Genomic DNA, 26,332 nt, shown 5'->3' on the forward strand with positions numbered 1-26,332 from the left:
CTTTCAAGGTCAGCACCAACACTTTGAATTGTGCTCGGAAACGTACTGGGAGCCAATGCAGATCTCTCAGAACCGGTGTTATGCGGTCCCGGCGGCCGCTCCCAGTCACCAGTCTAACTGCCGCATTCTGGATTAATTGCAGTTTCTGGTTCACCTTCAAAGGTAGCCCCACGTAGAGCGCATGGCAGTAGTCCAAGCGGGAGATAACTAGAGCATGCACCACTCTGGTAGGGTCTTAACCTGCGTACCAGGTGGAGCTGATAAACAGCTGCCCTGGGTTAGGGGAGTCTGTAACCTGAAGTGAATGTAACCTGAAGTGCCTGTAACCTGAGGTACCACTGTATTTCTTGCTGGAAATGATAAACCGATTTAGGCCGGTTCTCCCATGTTTGCTGGGCCTGCTAAGGGGGTCACTGGTTTGCGTTTTGTGGCTTCTCTTCCAGGTTGAGACCACCAGCAAGGTTGTCAACGGCCCCACGGAGAACGGCGAGCATGCCGCCGCCAGCGAGGAGGTGGCTGCCCTGGTGAACGGCGTATCCTAATCTCGCATGCGTGCGGGGCCTTTGCCCCAAGTCGCAGCCGGCCGAACCCTCCTCTGAAACGAAAACAATCCCTACTTTCCACCTGCTTGCAACATCTTAAAGAGAAAACGAAATAAACACCACACCAGTCTCTTGTTTAAGAACAAAACCATTATTTAAAAAAAAAAGCGAAACGAAACAAATCAACCCGAATCCCAAGGTAATGATGATCTAGCGCTCGTTAAAAGCTTGCCAAAGATGGGATACTCTTCTTTACCACAGCTCTTAACACATCCTGGTTAAGCTTTCAGCAGTGGCAGCCAGACAGGGCAGTGAAAAATTCAAAACAAAACCCCTCTCTTTTCTTTTCTGCCCTCTTGTTATGTCAAAGGGGTGGGGGATCTCTGACGCTACCTGAGCTCGTACCCCCTTCCCTTTTCTTAGAGGCGCACACAGTGTAGGGGGGAAAACTACTATGACTTAACATGCATCTGTTTTTGGTGACTTATAAGAGTTTTTTTCTGTTTAGAAACAAAAATGTGAAGAGAGAAAATAAAAAAATAACTGGCTTTTCAAAACTGGAGAAAGGAGAGGGGGGAGAGAAACCTGTGCCTTCTAGTGACGATGCACACACACACACACACAGACACACACACCACAAGAGCACAAGAGTGCTCTTGTGTTTTTTGGTTCCCTTTCCTCTTTGACTAGTGAAAAATCAAAGGCGAGGTCACGTCCGGGAGAGCGAAGCAGGGAGTCTGGCCCGCCCAGGGCACAGAGAGGGGTCCTGAGGTTGTTTTGGGCTGTGCGCCCCTTTCCCCACCCCAAAGGGGGGGTTCTGGCCACGGAGAGGTAGGGCCCTCTTCTGCAAACCAGGAGACGGGCGAGGAGGTGCTCTGCTAGGGAGAAACGGGAGACGCGAGGCACCTGCTTTGTAGGCCCACCCCAGACCAGTAATCCTTTTCTTAATTCCCCCCCCCTTTGATTCTAAAAACACTGTGGAAGACAACAGCAAAAAGAGAGGAAAACGCCAGGCTTTGAGGGCGCAAGCTGACGTGGCAACGTCGCTCCTGGCGCGGCTTGCCTTGAGTTTGTGTGTTTGTGTGTGGGGGAAAAGGGGGGATTTGATCTGTGACGGTTGAGACTATTTATTTTTCACTGTACAGTATTTAAAAAGAGAATAAAAAACCCAACTCTTGAAAAAAACAACAACGCCTAAATACCAAGGTTGCTTTCTGTCCTGCCTGCCATGTTCTCTCTGTCTCTCTTCTCTCTCTGCCCGGTGGGGGGCGGCTTACGGAGAACGAAGCCCCCCTCGGCCGGTGACTCCTGCTGCTCAGGCCTTCAATAAAATGCGACGAGTCTTGCCAAAGTTGGTGGTGCGGTTTTGTCCGACGTCTACAGCCTCTGCACACGGAATGGGGATATGGGGGTGAGATGGGGGGGGAGTGTTTGGAAGGGGTCCCGGCCCAGCCTTCATCCTGCGCACGCCCAGCGGCTCCTGGCATTCCAGTGGATATTTGTGCGAGGGACAGAGGCTATTCCCCAAGCTAGGTGGACGAGAAGTCTGGCTAACTTAACGGCTTACCTGCGGAAGGACCAAATTTGGTGGTTTCTGGAACGAGTGCTGTCTGGGAAGGAGGGCCCCATGGCTGACGTTCAGAATCGTAGAATTGGAAAGGATCATAGAAATATAGACAACAATCACACGAGGCAGGCAGTCATCCACTGGGAGCTTCCCGGCTGAGGGTCAGAATTCGAACCCAGACCTCCCAGGTCCTAGTCCGACACACAAGGCAGGATGGGCTGCTTTTGTGCAGCCCTCGGAGACGTTCCTTCATCTCTGCCTTTCCTGGGGTGCTTTTCTGCTTTTCCCTGGCTGGTGTCCCAAAACTGACACTCTTGCGGGGCTCAAATTGCACCTGCCGGTGCCTTTACAAAGGTAAGATTTGCAGGTGGTGCTCCTTTGCCTAAGGAGGGGAGGAAAGCAGGGGGGGGCGGCCCTCTAGCTGGAAAATATCTCTGGTACACATATTAACAAATCAATGAGACAGTCTGGGTGGGCTCATCCTGGCGCTGTCTTGGAAAGATCCTTTGCTCCGCTGTCATCCTGACACACCTAGAACTCCAGAATTGGAAGAATCCCTGATGGAGAGCCCACCCAAAGGCTCTTGCTGTCTGAAAGCAAAGTCCTAATGCATGGGTAGGCACCCTAAGGCCCCGGGGGGGATTGATCCAGCCCAATCGCCTCCTCAATCCGGCCTGCGGACGGTCCTGGAATCAGCATGTTTTTACATGAATAGAAAGTGTCCTTTTATTTAAAATGCATCTCTGGGTTCTTTGTGGGGCCTGCCTGGTGTTTTTAAATGAGTAGAATGTGTTATTTTATTTAAAATGCATCTCTGGGTTATTTGTGGGGCATAGGAATTCGTTCTTTTTTCCCCCAAAATATAGTCTGGCCCCCCACAAGGTCTGAGGGACAGTGGACTGGCCCCCTGCTGAAAATGTTTGCTGACCCCTGCCCTAATGCTTTGCCTGAATCTCAGTTGAATCCATGGGTTCGGGTCCTGTCTGCTGGAATCGCGGCAGATTTTACACAGGTGCGAAAGAGTGGACGGGGCTTGGAATACATCACTCTGGCTCGTTGTTGTTTAGTCGTGTCCGCCTCTTCGTGACCCCCTGGACCAGAGCGCGCCAGGCCCTCCTGTCTTCCACTGCCTCCCGCAGTTTGGTCAAACTCATGCTGGTAGCTTCAAGAACACCGTCCCACCATCTCGTCCTCTGTCGTCCCCTTCTCCTTGTGCCCTCCATCTTTCCCAACATCAGGGTCTTTTCCAGGGAGTCTTCTCTTCTCATGAGGTGGCCAAAGTCTTGGAGCCTCAGCTTCAGGATCTGTCCTTCCAGTGAGCACTCAGGGCTGATTTCCTTCAGAATGGAGAGGTTGGATCTTGCAGTCCATGGGACTCCCAAGAGTCTCCTCCAGCACCGGAATTCAAAAGCATCCATTCTTCGGCCATCAGCCTTCTTTATGGTCCAGCTCTCACTTCCATACATCACTACTGGGAAAACCATAGCTTTAACTATACGGACCTTTGTTGGCAAGGTCTCGGGTGGCTAGTCCTAGTCTTTATAGCCCTGTACCTTCTTCCAGAAGGCAGAAGCTGAAAGAGATCATTTCCAGGGTGCGCACTATCCTGCGCTATCTCTGCAGCTTTCTTATGGCACCTGGAAGCGTAGATTTGATCCAAGGTAGGGAGAGTTCACCCAATTATCCTCCAGGTCGGCAGTTCAAATCCCCGTGACGGGATGAGCTCCCGTTGCTCGGTCCCTGCTCCTGCCAACCTAGCAGTTCAAAAGCACCTCAAAGTGCAAGTAGATCAATAGGTACCACTTTGGCGGGAAGGTAAACGGCATTTCCGTGCGCTGCTCTGGTTCGCCAGAAGCGGTTTAGTCATGCTGGCCACATGACCCGGAAGCTGTATGCCGGCTCCCTCGGCCAATAAAGCGAGTTGAGCGCTTCAACCCCAGAGTCGTCCACGACTGGACCTAATGGTCGGGGTCCCTTTACCTTTTTACCATAATTCAAAAGCATCCATTCTTCGGTGATCAGCCTTCTGGCCTGCAAGTCTCCCAGCTTCCTTTCTCCCCCCCCCTTCCACAGGTAAGTCTGCAGGTAAAGGAGAAAGGGGCTAGACCCACCCTTTCCCTTCTTCCCACCCCAGTCTCTCCAGTATCACAGAAATGCGCATTCAGAAGACAGAAACTGCAGGTGGGGTGGAGGGACATGTTATTTTTGGGGGGTGGAGTTCCTGGTACCACCTGAATGACTCACCTTTGGGGCAGATTCTGATCCTTGGCTGGGCTCTTTCTCTCCACTCGCCCCCCCCCCTGAAACTGCTTTATTGTAAAAGGCTAATGAGAGTAAAATTGGGTAAAATTCAGAATTGGGAAAGGAGTACGACAAGGCTGTATATTGTCTCCCTGCTTATTTAACTTACATGCAGAATTCATCATGCGAAAGGCTGGGCTGGATGAATCCCAAGACGGAATTAAGATTGCCGGAAGAAATATCAACAACCTCAGATATGCAGATGACCCAACCTTGATGGCAGAAAGTGAGGAGGAATTAAAGAACCTTTTAATGAGGGTGAAAGAGGAGAGCGCAAAATATGGTCTGAAGCTCAACATCAAAAACACGAAGATCGTGGCCACTGGGCCCATCACCTCCTGGCAAATAGAAGGGGAAGAAATGGAGGCAGTGAGAGATTTGACTTTCTGGGGCTCCATGATCATTGCAGATGGTGACAGCAGCTAACAAGCAATAATAAAAACAACTTGAATGAATACAACTTAAAAACAAGATTAAAATGCTTTAAAATGCAGCCTCATCACAGGAGGAGAAAGGAAAAAAGAAAGAGGGGGAGGGAATCAAACTGATTCCAAGCCAAAGGCCAGGCGGAACAACTCTGTCTTACAGGCCCTGCGGAAAGAAATCAGATCCTGCAGGGCCCTGGTCTCATGAGGCAGAGAGTTCCACCAGGCCGGGGCCAGAGTTGAAAAGGCCCTGGCTCTGGTTGAAGCTAATCTGACTTCCTTGGGGCCCGGGACCTCTAGGGTGTTGCTGTTTATGGACCTTGAGGCTCTCCGTGGGGCAGACCGGGAGAGGCGATCCCGTAGGTACGAGGGTCCTAGGCCGTAAAGGGCTTTAAAGATCAAAACCAGCACCTTAAATCTGACCCTGTATTCCACCAGGAGCTCCGGCGGGAAGGTAAACGGCGTTTCCGTGCACTGCTCTGGTTCGCCAGAAGCGGCTTAGTCCTGCTGGCCACGTGACCCGGAAGCTGTACGCTGGCTCCCTCGGCCAGTAAAGCGAGATGAGCGCCGCAACCCCAGAGTCGGCCACAACTGGACCTAATAGTCAGGGGTCCCTTTACCTTTACGACTTCGACATGCTTTCGAACTGCTAAGTTGGCAGGAGCACGGACTGAGCAACATCGCGGGGATTCGAACCGCCGACCTTATGATCAGCAAGTCGTATGCTCTGAGGTTTAACCCACAGCGCCACCCGTGTCCATAGGACAGGACCCAAACCACAGAATCAGAGGACAAGAAAGGAGAGTCCGACTAAACATTAGAAAAAGCTTTCTGATGCTGAGAGATCTTTGACCCTGGAATGGACCCCCTTTGTAAGGCGGTGGAGATTCCTGCATTCCAAATCTTCACTTCTAAGATTCTACGAAATGCAATAAAATGATAATAATCTCAGGGGTGTTTTTTTTTCCAGCGGGTGGAAGATTTCCGATTGCATCGCATAGACAGGAAAGGCATTTCCTCCTCAAAGTCAGGGCTTAAAATCAACCCCCAGCCCTTCCAAAAAAAAAGCCTATGGCTCATCAAACTTAAGACAGGTGGGCCAGACCCCTGGGAACGACCTTCTCTTCACTTGCTAATGAGGCTGTTAAGCCCTTGCAGCAAAAATGAATATTCAAACACTCCCCTATCAGGGCTTTTGAGAGGATTACAGCACTCCTGGAGTTTGGGGCGGGAGGAAAAACTAGGCAGGTGTAAACAGGTGGAACATTTTTGGGAAAGGGGAGGAAATCTCCATCAATGTTTGAAGCAACAGCAGGATGCACTAGGCCTGTCCTGCAGGTTTTTTATGGGGGGGGACGGACGGACTGCAACTGCCGTCATGCTCTGCCTACTGATGGCTGCTTTGAGTTCCAAGTTGCAGGCAGAGACCATCTTGCCTGCCTAATAATAATAATAATTCCCCCCCCAGCATTTTATTTTTTTATTGTTGTTGTTGTTGTTGTTTAGTCGTTTAGTCATGTCCGACTCTTCGTGACCCCCTGGACCTGAGCACGCCAGGCACTCCTGTCTTCCACTGCCTCCCGCAGTTTGGTCAAACTCATGCTGGTAGCTTCGAGAACACTGTCCCACCACCTCGTCCTCTGTCGTCCCCTTCTCCTTGTGCCCTCCATCTTTCCCAGAGTCTTTTCCAGGGAGTCTTCTCTTCTCATGAGGTGGCCAAAGTCTTGGAGTCTCAGCTTCAAGATCTGTCCTTCCAGTGAGCACTCAGGGCTGATTTCCTTCAGAATGGAGAGGTTGGATCTTCTTGCAGTCCATGGGACTCTCAAGAGTCTCCTCCAGCACCAGAATTCAAAAGCATCCATTCTTCAGCGATCAGCCTTCTTTATTAACATTCTTATATTACATCGGTAAACCTTGTCATATTACATTACAGGACTTACTATAATATAATTTCCAACGCGTATACAAAAATTATAGACAAATTTTATATACCTAGAAAGAAAATGAAACAAAAAAAAGTAAGAACAAAGAAGAAAAAACAACAAATTTTTCCAAAAATCATATACATACCAACACACTAGACTTCCTGTCTTTCCAGTTGTATATTCCTTTTTTACAAATGAATGTGCTCTTATTATTTTATATTTCTTTACATGTTATCTAATACATTCCTATATCAATATGTGCTCTTGTTTCTCAACTCAGTCTCACTCCAACGTCAATCAAATGCTGGCATAGACAGCGATCCTTTACTGTGTTTTTGAACATGTGTTTTATATCTATCCCATTTTCCCATAGATTTTTGTTTTGAATTGCCTCCCAGGGTATTTGTTAACTGCGCCATTTCAGCAAATTCTTGCAGCTCGTAATATCAGTCTGTTATTGTCGGGGCTTCTTGTTCCTTCCACCCCTTTGCCACCAAAGTCTGAGCTGCGGCCATTGCATAATAATAAATTTTATTTATACCCCGCCCTCCGCGGCCAGAGGGTGGCTAACACCAATAAAATCACAGTAAAAACATAATAGGGGGGAAAGAGAGATGGGGGGGATTAAAATACAGGTTAAAATGCAATTTAAAGTGCAGCAGGGCAGCTGGGAGCAGATTATACGGCCAATGAGGCTTCCCTGTCCAGCTGGTGCCTGGGAAGGATGTCAGATCTAACACTATTCACAGAAGCAGAGAACTGTTGAGTTGGAGAGGGCACCCCAGTGGCCATCTAGTCCAACCCGCTGCAATGCAGGAATCGCAGCTAAAGTGTCCTTGACAGATGGTCGCCCGACTTCTGTCCATGGAGTCGCAGGTTAATTCTGTGTCCAGGGCTGCTGTCTACTAGCTCCATCTGGTACGCAGGATGAGTTCAGGCTGGGAGGGACTGAGCCCAAAGCGAGCTGCCTTCCTTGGGGCAGCAGGGTGCGTCTGCTCAGTCCTAAAAAGATAAAGGGACCCTTGACTGTTAGGTCCAGTCGTGGCCGACTCTGGGGTTGTGGCGCTCATCTCGCTTTATTGGCCAAGGGAGCCGGCGTACAGCTTCCGGGTCATGTGGCCAGCATGACTAAGCCGCTTCTGGCGAACCAGAGCAGCGCACGGAAACGCCGTTTACCTTCCCGCCGGAGCGGTACCTATTTATCTACTTGCACTTTGACGTGCTTTCAAACTGCTAGGTTGGCAGGAGCAGGGACCGAGCAACGGGAGCTCACCCCGTCGCAGGGATTCGAACCGCCGACCTTCTGATCGGCAAGTCCTAGGCTCGGTGGTTTAACCCACAGCGCCACCCGCGTCCCTGCTCAGTCCTAGCCGAACTCCAACTCTTACGCCACACTGGATGAGCAAAATGCACTCTAGACATGCTCAGAGGGGTCGCCGTTGCTTCTTGGTTTGCAAAGGGAATCTGGAGCAAAGGCAGGTGGTGCTATTGATTGAAAGCTGGAAGGGGCAGGTACCGCTCTCAGATCCAAAAATAAATAAATGACAAAACCGGTGTCCAGTGGTCTGGCTAGAAGCTACAGCAAAAGTTCACTGCAGTTGAACTTCTCAGTGAATTGGCCAAGGAAGCAGATCTGTTTTGATATATTGGTTCTGGGGCTGCGTATAAGAGATTGGAAATCTAACTTTGAGGCAGTTGCACTATGGAACTCCCTGCCTGTTGATATCAAGGGCACTCTATTCAGCCCCTGCTAAAAAACATTATTGTTTAGACAAGCCTACCCATCTGCTTGATCCGTTGCAGTAATTTTAACTTTCTGTACATTTTAAAGTATTGTTGCAAATTTTTTTCTTCTTCTATCTTTTTGCAAACCGCTTTGAGGTTTGTGGGTCTATTCTTTTTGCAATCAAGGAATGTATAAATTTATATTAAATAACATAATAATTATATATATATATGAGACAGATAGTTTGTATTTGGTTTTACAAGTATATAATTATAACAACACTAGCATTCACATCCGCATTTACAGATTCCTTCAGATCCCTCCCCTGCATGGGTCCTTTTATTAAACCTTTTCTACTGCATCTTTCCCAATAATAAATCTATATTATATAACCCTCATTGTCTCCATAGTACTTGCTACATTAAAAGTGTTACTGCAATCCTGCTTATGTTTCCATCTGCTTACAGTGGTCTCTAAGATAAATTATAAAGTCTTCCCATAATAATAATAATAATATATTTTTAATTACAGATAGGTAGCCGTGTTGGTCTGCCATAGTCAAAACAAAAAATATTTTTTCCTTCCAGTAGCACCTTAAAGACCAACTAAGTTAGTTCTTGGTATGAGCTTTCGTGTGCATGCACACTTCTTCAGATATCTTCAGGTATCTGAAGAAGTGTGCATGCACACGAAAGCTCATACCAAGAACTAACTTAGTTGGTCTTTAAGGTGCTACTGGAAGGAAAAAATATTTTTAATTGTTTATCTGAGAGTTTTTGTTGATTTTTAAAGGGAATCTAGCAAAAAGCTTCTCCCATTTTACTCTGCCCAGAGTCTTTCCCTTCCGCCTCCCATCTCCACCCCCAAACTGGGAAAGGGTTCGGTTGTGGACATTCCTCCTTCAGGCTGCAGTTTGCTCAAATGCCCGGCTTTTGTCCCTAACAGCTGGCTCCAGGGAGGCTATTCACTTCCATTTGCAAGGTAATTTCTTCCTGATGTCCCTGTGAACTCGCCCTGAGGGGGGAAGAGAATGAAGATTTCATGGCATCAGGCCTGCAGGTGGAGGAGACCTTAAAGCGAAAGACTCACAAATAAGGCCATTATCCTCGGTGATGTCTACCCACAAATCCAACTCAATGGTGTAACATTGGAAAATGTTGATCACATCTCCTACCTGGGCAGTTATCTTTCCACAAGGGCCGACACTGATGCCAAAATCCAGCATCGCCTGAGCTCTGCGAGTGCGGCTTTCTCCTGACTGAAGCGGCGGGTGTGCAGGGAAACCCAAATGCTTGCTTACAAAGCAGTTGTACTACCAACCTGTGTATCTGTGAAGAAGTGTGTACACACATGAAAGCTCATACCAATAAGAAACTTAGGTAAAGGGATCCCTGACCATGAGGTCCAGTCGTGGCTGACTCTGGGCTTGCGGCGCTCATCTCGCTTTATTGACGGAGGGAGCCGGCGTACAGCTTCCGGGTCATGTGGCCAGCAGGACTAAGCCGCTTCTGGCGAACCAGAGCAGCGCACGGAAACGCCGTTTACCTTCCCGCCGGAGCGGTACCTATTGATCTACTTGCACTTTGACGTGCGGTGCGGGGATTTGAACTGCCGACCTTCTGATCAGCAAGTCCTAGGCTCTGTGGTTTAACCCACAGCGCCACCTGCGTCCCTTATAAAAACTTAGTTTGTCTCTAAGGTGCTAGTGGATTTTTTTTTACCAACCTTACTGTCTGCTTGTGAAACATGGACCACTTATAAACGCCATCTCCAACTCCTCAAAATATTCCATCAACAGTGTCTCTGAAAATTTTTACACATCCCTTGGGAAGACACGTGAACTAATGCCAGCGTACTGGATGAAGCAAAGATCACTGGTGTCGAAGCAATGATTCTTCAACATCAACTTCGTTGGACTGGTCATGTTGTGTGGATGCCTGATTATCGTCTCCCAAAGCAACTACTCTATTCCGAACTTAAAAATGGAAAGTGCAATGCTGGCGGTCAACAAAAGAGGTTTAAAGCCTCTCTCAAGGCAAGTCTAAAAAAATGTAGTATAAACGCCGACAACTGGGAAACACTGGCCTGCGAGCGCTCCAGTTGGAGAACAGCCTTTACCAAAGGTGTCATGGGCTTTGAAGACACTCGAACGCAGGACGCAAGGGAGAAACGTGCTAAGAGGAAGGCACGCTTGGCAAATCCACACCGTAATGGACTCCCGCCCGGAAACCAATGTCCCCACTGTGGAAGGATGTGTGGGTCCAGAATTGGTCTTCACAGTCACTTACAGACTGATTGTTAAAACTGTGTTTATGGAAGACAATCTTACTCGGCTACGAGGGATGGCCGAAGAAGAAGAAGAAGAAGAAGAAGAAGAAGAAGAAGAAGAAGAAGACGACTTGCGGAATGTGGTGCCCTTCCGTTCAAAATGTGCAAAAGGAAAACAGGCCCACACCAAACGAACAACCAGAGGAAGAGAGACTGGTGAGAGCACTACAGAGAGGAGAAACACCATTATGCACCTGTAGCAGCAAAACTGGAGGCCTTTGCCCCAGCTGCATCACAGAATCATAGAGTCGGAAGGGACCCCCAAAGGCTATCTAGCCCAACCCCCTGGTAGATGAGGGTTCAATCTCTGCTTAAAAACCTCCGAGGAAGGAGAGTCCGCCAAACAGCTCTTACTTTCAGGAAGTTCTTCCTGATGCAGAGCTGGATCAGGAGGTTTTATACCGCTTGGACTCGGGGATCGATTCTCTCGAGGGAGCGTTGCCTCCAACCACTAGGCGAAGCTACCTCATGAGTTTCGAAACGTAACTAAAATCAATCTCTGACTTCGCTAATATGAAAATGGCTTTTAAAAGTTTAAAAGGAGATAGGATATTAATATATCAAGGATGGAATAACAAAGTGAATAATGCAATAATAACAAAAATAATAGTAGATAGAGATCTCACACAGGTGGAGGGAAGTACTGGGTTGCGGGGGAGGGAGGTGAAGGGGTTAATTGAAATGGTTAAAGACTGGTATAGGATTTAAGAGATTTAAATTTTTATAAAGATTCTATAAGGAAAGCAGAAAACAGCAAGAAATATCAAGTAAAGGTATTGGAGGGGAGATCAGTGTAAATGAAAACATGAGACTTATGGTTTTGTTACATACGATTTTGTTGTCTGCTTATTTTGGAGTTGTACGTTGTTAATAATGTATATTATGTGAATAAAATAATAAAGGATTTGAGACAGAAAAAAGGGGGGAAAGAAAGAAAAAAAGAAAATGGCTTTGTTTTACTCTATAATGTAGAGACATCATCTTGCCAACAAAGGTCCGTATAATAAAATCTCTGGTTTTCCCAGTAGTGATGTATGGAAGTGAGAGCTGGACCATAAAGAAGGCCGATCGCCGAAGAATGGATGCTTTTGAATTCTGGTGCTGGAGGAGACTCTGGAGAGTCCCATGGACTGCAAGGAGATCCAACCTCTCCATTCTGAAGGAAATCAGCCCTGAGTGCTCACTGGAAGGACAGATCCTGAAGCTGAGGCTCCAAGATTTTGGCCACCTCATGAGAAGAGAAGACTCCCTGGAAAAGACCCTGATGTTGGGAAAGATGGAGGGCGCAAGGAGAAGGGGACGACGGAGGACGAGATGGTGGGACAGTGTTCTTGAAGCCACCAGCATGAGTTTGACCAAACTGTGGAAGACAGGAGGGCCTGGCGTGCTCTGGTCCAGGGGGTCACGAAGAGTCGGACACGACTAAACGACTAAACAACAACAACATACTGTTATCCTCTGCTACAGGTAACCTGCCTTTTTCTCTTAAGGCAGAAGATGCTGCCAGGATTTTATTTTATTTTAAAAGGGGGGAATTAGATTTTTGCTTTTATCTTCATCCCTGGGTGAAATCCGAACCCTCCTGGCACCTCCAAGAGGCCAAATCAATTAAGGCCTCTATCTCTTCCTACGCTCCCTTTTAAGACAGACCAGTGCACAGACTTTTATGACTTTTTAACACCCAGGCAGAGTTTTTTCTCTTCCTTGGTTGGCTTAGTAAAGGAATTGGCCTGCTGTGGATTTTGGGAGGCGGCAAACAATTTCTCTCTCCCCCTTTTCCCCCCCTAAAAAAATCCAGACCTGCTAGTTCCAAGGGATGTAAAGAGAGAGGGAGTTATAGAAAGGTGTAGCTGGAAGGGACCCCAGCGACCATCTAGTCCAACCCCCTGCGGAATAGGAAGATTTTTCCCTCCCTCTCTAATCCTACAAAAATGACTGCAGTCCTGGGCACGCTTATTTCTCAATCATTGCCATTTCAATAATTTCTCGGCTGCTTTCCTTTTATCGAAATAAAAGCACTGCCCCAGGCGTCTGACCACAGCATGCAGTCAAACAAAACACCAGTCGCTAAAAAAGAAGATCGCCAACAATTACGGCCCCAAAGAGAAGTCGCTTTGAGTTCTTTTTGGAAGGGAAAAAACCCAACTAAATAATTATGCAATCAATCAATCAATGAAATGCAGCCTGCGAACTTCATTTGCTATTTTGGCCTGATCCGCCAGCTTGTGCGCGCTTGGGAACCGCCTCATTCTCATTCTCTCTCTGCACGTGCTCAGAGGCACTCTTGCCCACCCCCACATTCGCTCCTATTTCAGAGAAACAGAGGTTCCGCGCTAGGACAAAGCCTCCTAATTATTATTATTATTATTATTATTATTATTATTATTATTATTATTTATATCCCGCCCTCCCCAGCCAAAGCCGGGCTCAGAGCGGCTAACAACAGTAAAATAATACAGCATTCTAAAATCAATTCATTCTAAAAACAGTTCAACGGATGGAGCTTCCCAAATTGGAGGGCGAGCGAGGAGTTAAAACCGGGAGGGGCGTGGCCGATGCTGAGGGGGGCGTGTCTCCCACTATGCCCCGCCCTCCTCCCTTATATAAGCCCCGCCCTCCTCCCTTATATAAGCCCCGGCGCTGCGCTTTGTCCATGCCGTCTTGTTTGCAGCTTCTACCCCGGCCGGCGGGCTTCCCCCGAGGTCCTCTAGTCGGCGCGCCCCCATCAAAGGAGGAGGAGATGTTCGCCGTTTTCCCCGCGGAAGCTCCGCTGCAGCAAGAGCCCGGAGGGGCCCCGATCCCTGCTGCTGCCCCTCGGGCTCTTCCTCCTCCTCCTGCCCCCGAGGACCCCCTGGAGAAAGTCAAGCGCCCCATGAACGCCTTCATGGTGTGGTCGAGCGCGCAACGGCGCAAGATGGCACAGGAACACCCCAAGATGCACAACTCGGAGATCTCCAAGCGCCTGGGCGCCGCTTGGAAACTGCTGCCCGACGCCGAGAAGCGGCCCTTCGTGGACGAGGCCAAGCGCCTCCGGGCTCTGCACATGAAGGACTACCCCGATTACAAGTACCGGCCCCGGCGCAAGGGCGGATCCGGGCGCGCACGGGACAAGGGCGCACCGGCAGCAGCCTCGCCAGCAGCCTTTCCGTGCGCCCCGACGGCCGAGACGCGCGCCTGGAGCGCATACGCCGCCGCCGCCGCGCCAGGAGGGACCCCCGACGGCAGGGGCGCCTGCTACCCCTACGAGCTCGCCCAAGGAGCACCCGGAGGCGGAGGAGGAGGAGGCTACGGGGCCGGATCCCCGGCGCCCTACAGGTGAGCAAGAAGAGCAGCCCCGACGGCGCGCGGCGGGGATGGGCGGCTTGGGGATGGTGGTGGTGCGTAATGCTCGGAGGAGACCCCTCGGGACGCTTTGAGCGCAGGGAGGGACGTTTCGAGTTCGGTCCTGCTCGCGAGTAGACCCTCTGGAGGTTGGAAGGGGCGTACGACGTCCACTGGGTGGTAGGTGAGCTCTACTCCGGAGTAAGCGCGTGGAAACTGTAGACCTTGCGTCGCCGCGTCCGTAGGTTTCCGCGGGTTGGAGGCGAGCCCTACTCGGGAGGAGGCGCATTGGATTTTTACACCCTGGGAAACAACGTCCGTTAACTTCAATGGGCTGTAGGTGAGTCCTACTCGGAGTAGACGCGTTTTTTTAAAAAAACTTTTGATTAAAGCGGAGTAAACACGTGGGAACATTAGACCCCAGGTAGCGATGTCCTAGATTTCAGTGGGGTTGTGGGTGAGTCCTACTCGTGAGTAGGAAGCTATTTAGATTTAGGGTAGAAACGTCCGTAGACTGCAGTGGGTTGGAGGTGAGCCCTACTCTGGAGTAGGCGCATTGAAGCTCTTGCACCTAGGGAGTTAGTGGTGTCCTTTAATGTCAATGGGTTCTATGCGCAATTAGTCCTGCTCGGAGCGAGATTTGGTCTCATTTCAGCGAGAAGTTTGGGAAGGTCTCCTCGGAGTAAACCCATTGAAACTCTGAGGCCTCGGGGGTAGCGATGTCCAGTTTCAAGGGGCTGCGTGCAGTGCTGTCTCTACTCAAAAGTAGACTCACGGAAGCACTTGGACTTCGAGTGGCAGCAACGCCAGTTCACCACCCTGGGTTGTATCAAGCAGTCGCTTCTGCTCAGAGTAGACCCATTAAAAATAATGAAAATGGTTCGGTTACTTTCAGTAGGTCTACTCGGATCAAGGCTTGGTTTGATGCATCGCAATGAGGGCGACTAATAACGCAATAAATAATTTGGACCACATTTGGAGCTTCTCGTGGCGAAAACCTTCCCTCCCTTCTAAACTCCTCGCAGGCGATCCTGTGCGTGCTTACTCGCGAGTAAGCTCCGCAGTGTCCTTTCCAGCTTTGTGGGTGGGTGGGGGCTGCGATCCTGTGCGTGCTTCCTTGCGGAGGAAGCTTGGTGGATCGGGACCATTTTCTGCTTCTCACGAAACGGACTTCCTGGATTTGCCTTCAGCTGAACGTGCGAGAGAGCCTTCCTCTGGCTTTACAAAAGCACCGAAGGGAAGGAGGGGGAGAAAAAGAGAAAATCTCCCTGTTTGGTTTCCTATCCAGCCAGAAATCCCATCCCGTGTTCCGATTTGCAGGCATGTTTTAACGTGTGCAACAAACAACCTCCCGTTTATTTATTTAGTTTCATTTATATCTGGGTCTTCTCCCAGGTCCTAGTCCTGCGCTCTAACCACTGTGCACCACCACCGGCTCATAAATCAGGTTTTGTGTTTTTCCAAATTAAGCGCCCCTTTTCGCATCACCAAAAAAATGTGATTTTTTTTCTTTAAATTGCGTCTCTATCTGGAATGGGGAACAGGGGAACTCCTTGCTGCAGTTCCTCACTAGAGCTGGGCCTGCCCAGAGGCTGCTGCAATTGGCTGCTAAATTCCTGCGGTCCAGGATTCAGTTCTGAGATCTGTGCTGGGGGCAGATTTTCCGGAATTGGCTTAAGTGTCATCTATGGAGATAAGCTTTTCAGCTGCTGATTGTGTTACAAGAGCAGGACACCTGGGTTCTCCGGAGGGGGGAGAGGAGGGAGGGGCCTTTCCGCACATCTGCTTCCAGATTTCTAGGGCAAGGTAAAAACTTCTGTGGGTTTTTTGTGGGGAGAACGAAGGGATTTTTTGCAGAGTCCCTACCCACCTTAAATGATAAAATTTAAACACTAGATTGTTTGTTTAAAAAAGATACAGCCCCAAAGCAACCTGAAAGCGGAGATCAAGCCAGAAAAAGAACTGTGATTCGAAACTTTAAACAAGTTGAAATAACAATAGACTACAAAAGATGATTTAAAATTCCATGCGCCGCCTTTGCTGCCACCCTAGTTGAGAACCCAGATTGCCCAATGTCCCTTTACAAAGAAATAAAACCCTGCCCATTTGTGTTCAGGGGACCCAGGAGTCCTGCCCCCCTTGTGTTGGTGTCACCCAGGAGTCCTGCTCCCCTCTGTTTGGGGGACCCAGGAGCCCTGCCTTCCCCCCCGGGGCTGCCCTCCTTCCTTCCTGGAGAGATCCCCAGCGCCCTGGCTTGCTGCCCCAGATCTGTCTCAGCGTCATGCCCCGGAAACGCTGGGTGGGTGCTGGCCCTGGCAATCTGGGTGCGGCCCCCCCACCCCCACCCGGGGGGTTGCCAGCTCCTTGGGTGCTCTCCAGGGTGCATCATCGCCCTGCCCTGCGCCAGACACGCAAAGGGGAGCCCTGCCCCCGAGGTCGTGACCGAGGGTGGCCTAACTCGCACTCGCGCCCGAGCCGCTTGGCATGTGGGGTGGGGAGGGAGGAGGAGGCATGGGAGAGGCAAGCCTTGCGGGTGCCGTGGGGGAGAGCCAGGACTCTTGGGTCCCCCAAACAGAGGGAGGGCAGGACTCCTGGGTCCCCTAAACAGAGGGAGGCAGGACTCCTGGGTCCCCGAAACAGAGGAAGGGCAGGACTCCTGGGTCCCACAAACAGAGGGCAGAGGTTTGAGGATGGAGAGTGGTGGTCCGGATTCCGGGGACCCCTGGGGAGGCTGCTGGGAGGCTGCTGGGTGAGGAGGGGCTGGCAGGCAGGCCGGCAGGTCCGGACAGGTTTGGGGGATCTCAGCCAAAACTGGAAGAACAGGCTGGCGTGGAATGCAGTCCCGCCCCACAGGCCCCGGGGGATTAGCTTTCTCTCTCTCCCCGCAGGTGGCGAAGGGCTGGGCCCGGCAGGTGCTCTCCTGGGGTTATGGCCACCTCACAGCCTAGCGCACAACACAACACTCCCGGATTGTGAGCATTGGGAAGGGGTCCCTCAAAGGTCATCCAGCCCAACCCCGTCGGTTGGCCGATTTAGGGCAGGCGAAAGAAAGCTAGACGGCGGAACTCCCTGCCACCAGAGGCAGTGTGGCCATGAACTAGGCTATAAAAGAGGATTGTTCCATTTATTTATTTTTTTACCTTTATAGCCTAGTTCATGGCCACACTGCCTCTGGTGGCAGGGAGTTCCGCCGTATAACTTTCTTCATCACAACAGACCTGTGAGGTAGGACAGGCGCTGAGAGGCAGCGACAGCGAGCTTCAGGGTCGAGTGGGGAGATTTGAACCCAGGTCTTTGCGAGGGCCTGGTTTGACATGCTGGCTCTTGTAATAATAATAATAATTAGTGAATAAATACATCCAATACTATATAGATCCGTGGCGATGGGGTGATACACAAATTTAATTTAAAAAAACCACATCGTTGCCTTCCCACACAAACTGGAGAAGTTCCCCTCCAATTTTTTACAATATTAGATTTATTTTTTTAAATATAGTTTTCAGATATATACATTTCACTGATTTTACATTCATTTGAACATTTTAAAACTTCCTTCCCCCCCTTTCTGCATTTCCTTAAATTCATTTTTAATATATTCTGCCATATCCAAATTAGGGAAACTTGCTCATTTGGAGAAGAATATTGGAGATGTAACAAGAATTTGCTGTCTGGTTTGGCTTCAGGGCTCAGGTTATTTACATATATTAATATTATTTCATTTGTTATAGCGGCTTTTTCCTCCCGGGAGCTCAGGCTGTGCTATGAATGCTTCTCCCGGGTCACATCCAGTTGAGGTTCATGGCAGTGTGTGAAATTCGAACGCGGGTCTCTTCCCCGCCCCCAGATCGAAGCCCCCGACGCTCTTAACCAGGCCTAGGCAAACTTCTGCCCTCCAGATGTTTTGGGACTACAATTCCCATCATCCCTGACCACCGGTCCTGATAGCTAGGGATGATGGGAGTTGTAGTCCCAAAACATCTGGAGGGCTGAGTTTGCCTCTATGCCTGCCTTTAACCATTGCACCACGCAGCCCGAGACCGCTTAATCGCCGGGGTTTCGAAGGCCCGTGCAATAAGAAAACCAGGCCTATATTAGATAGATAATCTAATATATGAGAAGGTGAAGGTCCGCAAGGGATTTTTGAGCCATGGGATGAGGAAATCACTTTATAAGAAGTGATTATAGTCTTTTAGAAGACATCTGAAGGCAGCCCCTGTTTAGGGAAGCTTTCGATGTTTGAGGCATTACTGTATTTTAACATTTTTTTGGAAGCCGCCCAGAGTGGCTGGGGAAGCCCAGCCAGATGGGCGGGGTATAAATAAATTATTACTGTATTATTATTATTATTATTATTATTATTATTATTAATGGAGTAAATACAAAGGAAAATGTACTTACCTTCGTTGTACGTTTATATTTTAAAGCAATAAAGATTTACTAAAAAAACCAGGCCTGCCAGCAGAGCCGCGGTAGACTATTCCCGAGAATGGAGGTTCTATTTCTGAATACCCATAGTGTATATGGGGTAGGGGACTGGCATCTGGGGTTCCTTGGGTGGTTAGTTGGCCACTGGGAGCCTCTGCGGATGTTGTTCTCGCCTGCTCCTCCTCCTGTTAAAACAGGATCCTTGAGATTTACAGATTTCGAGACTGGAGAAAGTCCTTATTCATGCAGCACAGACTGCGGAACTCCCTGCCACAGTGCCCACTAATAATCTCGATGGCTTTAAAAGAGGAGCCATCCACGGAGGAAGAGAGGTCTACTAGCCAGGATGGAGGCGGCAATACTCCTCTCCCAAAAACCACTTTTTTGGGCGCATGGGGGCACTTTGTAAAAAAATATTTTGTGTGTCAGGCTCCCCTGTTTCAGGGACCCAGGAGTCCTGCCTCCCCTGTGTTTGGGGGACCCGGGAGTCCTGCTGGTGTCAAGTACGTGTATGAATATTCTTTCATTTCAGAAGTGTGAGCTGGGCTGGGGAAGATTGGTCGGTGTTTGTGCCGGCTGCTGGGAATTGTAGGGGGAAACTACAGCTCCCGAGTCTCCGTGGGGGAGTTTGTGCGCACCGGGCGTGCTTTAAATGTGCGGGTTGGGATGGATGACCTTTGGGGCAGTTGTCCCCTTGCAACGGTGCGGTTTCGTGCTTGCAAGGCGATCCTAGCAGGTGATGCTACAACTCCCAACACCCTCTCTTTGTTTCCGCAGCACCCTGACGTACGGCGCCCAGCCCTCCCCGGTGATGACCACAATGATTAAACAAGAAGGCGGCTTGCAGCAGTTTCACCACTCCTTCGGCGATTTCCACGACGTGATGACAGCTTATTCCCTGCAGGCATGCGATGCTGCTGCGGACGGGGCGCCCCAATACTGCATTTCCCAGCACCCCTACTTGGGGTTCAGCAACACACCTCCGCTGACCCACCTTTAACTGGTTTGAAGGTGGCGGAGAAAAGACTGATTTAATTTGGGTTTTTTTGGGGGGGGGTGTTGGTTTGGGGGCTGTTTTATTTCCCCAGCTTTGTGCAAAAGGGGATAAACTTAAATTTCACTTGTGCAGAAGTTTGTGTCTTGCGTATATTGAAGTGGGAAGATTTGTACAGGACATTTTTTTTCTTTTTTTACCTTAAGAAATGAAGGAAACTGGAAACTCTTAAGGGTGGGTGGGGGTGGGTGGGTCCCAATTCCTGCTAGCAGGGATTCCTCGTTTGGGTGGGGGGTTATATTTTGCTAACTACTTTTTTTAACAAGTTTTTATATTAAAAAAAAGGAATAAAAGCTGTTTGTGTGAAAGACCTCGGTTTTGTGGGATGCAATGGTGAGGGGGGTGTGCTTGCAGGCTCTTGGCAAATTGTAGAGTTGGAAAAGGGACCTCCAAATATCATCTAGACCAACCCCGGACCCCGCAAGGCAGGAATTTCATCCGGGACGCTATGGAGCAGCAAAATAGTGCCCCTCGGTTGCCTTGGACCACAACTTCCCGGGGAAGTTCACGGCTGGCCATGTGTCCGGGTTGCTGTGCTTTGTGCGTTGAAGCGGGTTGGGCTGGATGACCTTGTGGGATCCCGTCCAACATGAAAATTCCGCGAAATTTCTGAGGAAGTCTGGATGTGCCTGGAAACCTGTAGCTGCAAAGATGGCTGGAAGTTTTAAGGGGGATAGAAGCACAGGGAACTGCCCATACAGAGCAGAAATAATAATAATAATAATAATAAATTTATTATTTATACCCCTCCCAGTAATGCATCAAACGTTAAAAGATTCCCTGAAAAGGGCTGCCTTCAGCTGTCTTCTAAAAGTCTGGTAGTTGTTTATTTCCTTCACATCTGAAGGGAGGGCGTTCCACAGGGCGGGTGCCACCACCGAGAAGGCCCTCTGCCTGGTTCCCTGTAGCTTTGCTTCTCGCAGGGAGGGAACCGCCAGAAGGCCCTTGGAGCTGGACCTCAGTGTCCGGGCAGAACGATGGGAGTGGAGATGCTCCTTCAGGTCTACTGGGCCTTTGAGGCCGTTTAGGGCTTTCAAGGTCAGCACCAACACTTTGAATTGTGCTCTGCAATGTACTGGGAGCCAATGGAGGTCTTTCAAGACCGGTGTTATATGGTCTCCCAGTCACCAGTCTAGCTGCCGCATTCTGGATTAATTGCAGTTTCCGGGTCACCTTCAAAGGTAGCCCCACGTAGAACGCATTGCAGTCGTCCAAGCGGGAGATAACCAGAGCATGCACCACTCTGGCGAGACAGTCTGCGGGCAGGGAGGGTCTCATCCTGCATACCAGATGGAGCTGGTAGACAGCTGCCCTGGACACAGAACTGACCTGCGCCTCCATGGACAGCGGTGAGTCCAAAATGACTCCCAGGCTGCGCACCTGGTCCTTCAGGGGCACAGTCACCCCATTCAGGACCAGGGAGTCCTCCACACCTGCCCACCCCCTGTCCCCCCAAAACAGTCCTTCTGGACCGAGCGAGGCCACGGGCAGCAGGTTTCAGGAAGGGAATCCCCATTGGGACCTTCTTCACGCCAAGCAGCTGTCCTCCTCCTACTGAGCTACGGCCGTTCCCTTGAAAACGAAGCAAGCAGCTAGTCCTCATGGTTTCAAACCAAGGGTTACAGGAAGTGGCCTTTTGCCGGATCGCGCTATAGATCCATCCAGCTTGGACATTGGCCCTGGGCCCTTCTGCATGCCAGGCAGACGCCCATGCCCTTCAAATCCCTGCTTAGGAAAAGGGGATTACACAAAACAAATGAATTGCCGCGAAAATCCCTGAAACGAGAAGTAATTGACTAGAAATATTATCTTATAGAATTAAACCAAGTAACAAAAATCAGAAAGTTTAAGGAAAAAATTGGAAAATCCCTGAAACGAGAAGTAATCGACTAGAAATATCATCTTAATACAATTAAACTAAATAACAAAAATCAGAAAGTTTAAGGAAAAAATTGGAAAAACCTAGATTAACATCAGCAGTAACATCTAGAGCAAAGGAGCGTTTCCGCCTTGTTCTTGAGTTTAAAATCTAAAATAGCTTATTTTATATTCCTTTCTTTGAATTTATGCTATGTAGGATTTTAAAACCTTTTTGTAAAGGCAATACTAGAGTTTTCACAGCCGAGTCCTCAACTCCTTATTACTATTCTTTAAACAGGGCTATGTCTAAAATTTGCCATTTAGGTTTTAAAATCTTTTTTGTAAACTCGGGGGAGCATTTCAGCCTTGTTCTTGAGTTCGTTTAAAATCATTTAAGGTTTATGATTTCCCTATTCCCTTCTGAGGAAACTGAATAGTTCAGTGAAACGAGGTTTGTACCCCCCGGCGTCCCGTTAAGGCTTTGTTCAGTTCTAGGTTTTTCTACAACTTTTTTGATTTTTTTTATTCGGTTTAATTCTATAAGATGGTAATATTTCCAGTCGATTACTTTTCGTTTCAGGGATTTTCTCATTTTTTCCTTAAACTTTTTTGATTTTTGTTATTTAGTTTAATTCTATAAGAGAATGTTTCTAGTTAATTACTTCTCGTTTCAGGGATTTTCACGGCATTTAATTTGTTTTGTGTAATTTCTCTGTTCCATGACCGTCTCTTTTTCTACAAGAAAAGGGGATTGGCTGCTTCTGGGTACCTCTGGCACAGCGCAGGCAACCCCTTCTGTACCCACCTCCTTCCAGTCTCTGGCGATGGGTGACTCATCTCTTTCGTGCCAGGACAGGTGTGTGCCAAGGGTAGGGCAGGCCCGGGAACCGGAGCGAGCCCAGTTTTCGGGGGCAGCCCTACTCCCCGCCCGCCCTTTTGAACATGTCCCTTCCAGCCCTGATCCGAAAAGGGCGAGCGGAATGACTTAGATTGGCCTCCTTAGAAGGAAAGGTTGCAGCATTTGGGGGCATTTTGGGTCAAGAGACAACGCGGTCGACTTAAAGCCTTGTGAATAGCGCAATTCTTGGCTGTGACTCCTGCATTACCGGCGGGGTTGAGATGGATGACCTTTGGGGGCCCCCCTTCCAACCCGGATGCTGCTTTGAGTGAAAACGGTGCATTTTGTTTTTCCCCAAAAGGCTTTTCTCAAATAAAAAACGGCACACCAGTTCCCCTTCCTCCTCTCGAGGAGACTTATTGCAGGATGGGAAAAGGAACATCCCAAAACACGGTTCGAAATTCTCGAGGTGCCCGTCGTATTTTGCCACTGGCGCTGGGCCAGTTGTGACTACGTGGGGAAGTTTAGGAACCTGCATTAGTGCAGAGTTAATTCCATTCCCACTGTGTGTCTGCTTCTCCTTGCACACTGAGACGAGTGAATTGTTGGTCACCTTTGAGGAAAAGCAGAAAATGCATTTGAAGTCAGGGTGCGGGGAGAAGTTATTAAGTTTAGCACAGCTTTCCAGATATCGCTGTGCAATGGCTGCCTCCTTCCTGCGCTCCGAGGGCACCGGATTTTGCAAAGCTGGTTTCTTTACTGCTCAGTTTTCGGAGGCTACGGCATTAAAACCACACGATTAAAAATTGGGGTGTAAAAATAAGCCGGGTCTGGAAAATATACCCTTTTGAGTGTCAAAAACTCCAACCCAGGGTAAACAGGTCTTTGACACCCAGTGGAAGCTGTGTCAAGAATGCACCAGTTGCACCTCTGGTCTTTTAGATTAGGGGCCACCACAGTGAAGGCCCTGTTCTACCCCTGGGCTTACCTCCATGTTCCCCGGGGCCTTCTCTGCTGATCTCAGCACAAACCCATTTTAAAGGGCCAGAAACAACCTCAAAAAATGGGAAAATGACACCAAAACAGCGTCCAGCGATCTCATGTGCCTCCGTTAACTGCAATCCCAGGAATGCTCCTGGTTTTCAAAACTGTTTCCAGAGGTTGAGAAAGTCCTTGCCGGCTTTTTTCAAATGTTGCTCCCAATAAGAACGCTTGGTTTCTCGGAAAAATAATCCCGCGTTATAATTTTAGGGTTTCAAACACAAATTTGAGCATCCTGAACCAGCTCGGCTGTTTTGAAACAGGAGCTTTGTTTTTTTTAATGGTGTATATATAAAACACAGAACAATTGAAACAGTGGGGTGGGTGGATTACATGAGATCAAAACAGAAGCCCAGCCAGGAACCCAGCTGTTTTTGCTGCATTTTGGACCAACTGAAGTCCCGGGACAGTCTTCAAGGAGTGGCCCCAAGCAGCTAGCATTGCAGTAGTCCAGCCCAGAGGTTGCCAGAGGCAGTCGCCAAGTCATTTTGGAGGGAGGGGGGCATTGGGGCAGCCTGTCTCCCTACAGATATTTTGGCTCCTAGCATCCTGGTTGCACTGGCTATATCTGAGTGGGGTTTGTGGTCCAAAAACAGCAATTTAGGGAAAAGTGCTCCCCAGAGGCTGATGAATTGGGGTGGCAAGAGTGAGCCCCCGTCTTTCCACAATCCGAATTAAGTGATGGGCAATGGATCCTGCACAGCTGAAAACGCATCTTTTTACCTTAAAGATCTATGTTGTCACAAGATGCGATGTGGGGCTCCAAGTAGCTTAAAATTCCCTTCATAAGAGATGGAGATGCTCTCCCTGGGAGGTGGCCACTGAAAAAAGGCTGCAGGATTAAACCCACCTGTGATCAGGGCAGGTGGGCAGTTAATCAATGGAACTCCCTGCCACAGGAGGCCACCAACCTAAAGGGCTTTGAAAAACGATTTGACAAAACCGCTTCCAGTTGCCGAAATGGTTATACATTGCTCGAGTTGCAAGGTTCTGAATCCCAGCTCCAGGAAACCCCAGGAGGGGAGAGCGGCTCTCGCACTCGGGTCCTGCTCGCGGGCTTCCCTTTGGGGCACCTAGTCAGCCCCCGTGAGAACAGGTCGCTGGACTGGATGGGAAATTGGGTTTGATCCAAGCTCTTAAGTGAGCATGGAGACTCCAGCTCCAGAGACAGTCTACCTAGATTCTTAGGTAGGGCACAGCAAACGTTTTCAGCAGGGAGCGGTCCATTGTCCCTCAGACCTTGTGGGGGGCCGGACTATATTGGGATGGGGGGGAAATGAATGAATTCCTATGCCCCACAAATAACCCAGGGATGCATTTTAAATAAAAGGACACATTCTACCCATGTGAAAACACGCTCGTCCGTGGGCCGGATTGAGAAGGCGATTGGACCTTAGTTTGCCTACCCATGTTTTGAGGGGAATTTGGCCCCCTGTGAGAACAGGGAGCTGGACTGGACGGGCTAGGGGGCCCGATCCACCGGGCTTTTATGTGTGCTGCTTTTGCAATCCAAGCCGAGGGGCAGGTAATCTCAGCAGCTTAGTTACAGCGATGTTGCGATTCTAAAAGCAGTGATGTGTGTGTGTGTGTGTGTGTGTGTGTGTGTGTAAAAGGGTGGGGCGGTGGGGGGGGGAAACACCCTTTGGCAAAGGTTTAAACGCTACAACCCCCCCCCCCCACTGCACTCCAGGAAGACAGCTGCAGATCTGCTCTGACTCACCTGCTCTCCCTCCCTGAAGCGAAATCTTGCTAAGCTCCCCAATTAGGATGCCCTGCCCTGCCCCGCCCTGGCTGGCTGCCTCCCCTGCCCCCCCACCCTGGCCAGCATCACCGACAAACCAGAGAGAGAAGCACCCATTTCCTCCCCCTGCAGGGCATGTGGTATTTTTGCAGGCTGGATTGAGCTGAGCCGGGTGCAAGAGAGAGACACAGCTGTGGGTTAAACCACAGAGCCTAGGGCTTGCCGATCAGAAGGTCGGCGGTTCGAATCCCCGTGACGGGGTGAGCTCCCATTGCTCGGTCCCTGCTCCTCCCAACCTGGCAGTTCAAAAGCACATCAAAGTGCAAGTAGATAAATAGGTACCGCTCCAGCGGGAAGGTAAACGGCGTTTCCGTGCGCTGCTCTGGTTCGCCAGAAGCGGCTTAGTCCTGCTGGCCACATGACCCGGAAGCTGTACGCCGGCTCCCTCGGCCAGTAAAGCAAGATGAGCGCTGCAACCCCAGAGTTGGCCACGACTGGACCTAATGGTCAGGGGTCCCTTTACCTTTACCTTTAATGTAATATACAATAACAATAATGTAATATAGGGACTCGGGTGGCACTGTGGTCCAAACCGCTGAGCCTAGTGCTTGCCAATTAGAAGGTTGGCGGTTCAAATCCCCGCTAGGGGGGAGCTCCTGTTGCTCGCTCCCTGCTCCTGCCCACCTGCCAGTTCAAAAGCACCCCAAAAAGTGCAAGTAGATAAATAGGTACCACTCCAGTACCAGGTAAGTGGCGTTTCCATGCGCTGCTCTGGTTCGCCAGAAGCGGCTTAGTCCTGCTGGCCACATGACCCGGAAGCTTTTCGCCGTCTCCCTTGGCCAATAAAGTGAGATGAGCGCCGCAACCCCAGAGTCGGCCACGACTGGACAATACGGTCAGGGGTCCCTTTACCTTTAAGTTGACCCACCTGGATGGAGCAAACCCAAGAACTCCCTCTGCTGGCAGCGATGGGAAGTGGCTTTTATTCAGGGCACTGGCACCCACCTACTTCAGTATTGTCTACACGGCAGGCAGCAGCCTCTCCCAACCCTACCCGGAGGCACCGTTAGGGATTGAACCTGCGACCTTCTGCATGCAAGGTCGGTCCTTCGGTTGTAGACCCCGGGGGTCGCCCAGGCCAGCCCCCTGCAATCCAGAAATCTCAGCTAAAGCATCTATGACAGATAGCCTTCAAACCTCTGCTTAAAAACCTGCAAGGAAGGAGAGACCACAACCTC

The 26,332-nt window shown here is 49.7% G+C and overlaps 2 protein-coding genes across 3 annotated transcripts in view; both read left to right on the forward strand.

Moving 5' to 3' along the window:
• FXR2 (FMR1 autosomal homolog 2) overlaps positions 1-1,893 on the forward strand; it is a 31,367-nt gene extending 29,474 nt beyond the window's left edge. For both annotated transcript variants that reach the window (XM_083580947.1, XM_083580946.1), the window contains one exon: positions 444-1,893. In XM_083580947.1, the coding sequence (XP_083437073.1) occupies positions 444-542 (99 nt within the window). In that variant the 3' untranslated portion in view covers positions 543-1,893. The remainder of the gene's footprint in view (positions 1-443) is intronic.
• Positions 1,894-13,509: 11,616 nt separating this feature from the next.
• On the forward strand, positions 13,510-19,898 carry SOX15 (SRY-box transcription factor 15). The gene is made up of 2 exons (XM_083581584.1): positions 13,510-14,129; positions 19,338-19,898. Exons 1-2 carry the CDS (start codon positions 13,555-13,557, stop codon positions 19,558-19,560), a joined length of 798 nt encoding a protein of 265 aa, XP_083437710.1. The 5' UTR covers positions 13,510-13,554; the 3' UTR covers positions 19,561-19,898.
• The last annotated feature ends 6,434 nt before the right edge of the window (positions 19,899-26,332 follow it).

Source organism: Podarcis filfolensis (assembly GCF_964270895.1).
Source record: "Podarcis filfolensis genome assembly, chromosome: 13".
In the NCBI taxonomy this organism is placed as follows: domain Eukaryota; kingdom Metazoa; phylum Chordata; class Lepidosauria; order Squamata; family Lacertidae; genus Podarcis; species Podarcis filfolensis.

Bases quoted from the DNA above. Each gene is read 5' to 3' on its own strand.
- SOX15 (XM_083581584.1), top strand. From the start codon at position 13,555: ATGTTCGCCGTTTTCCCCGCGGAAGCTCCGCTGCAGCAAGAGCCCGGA. The intron at 14,130-19,337 runs GTGAGCAAGAAG...TTGTTTCCGCAG, and splicing joins GGATCCCCGGCGCCCTACAG to CACCCTGACGTACGGCGCCC.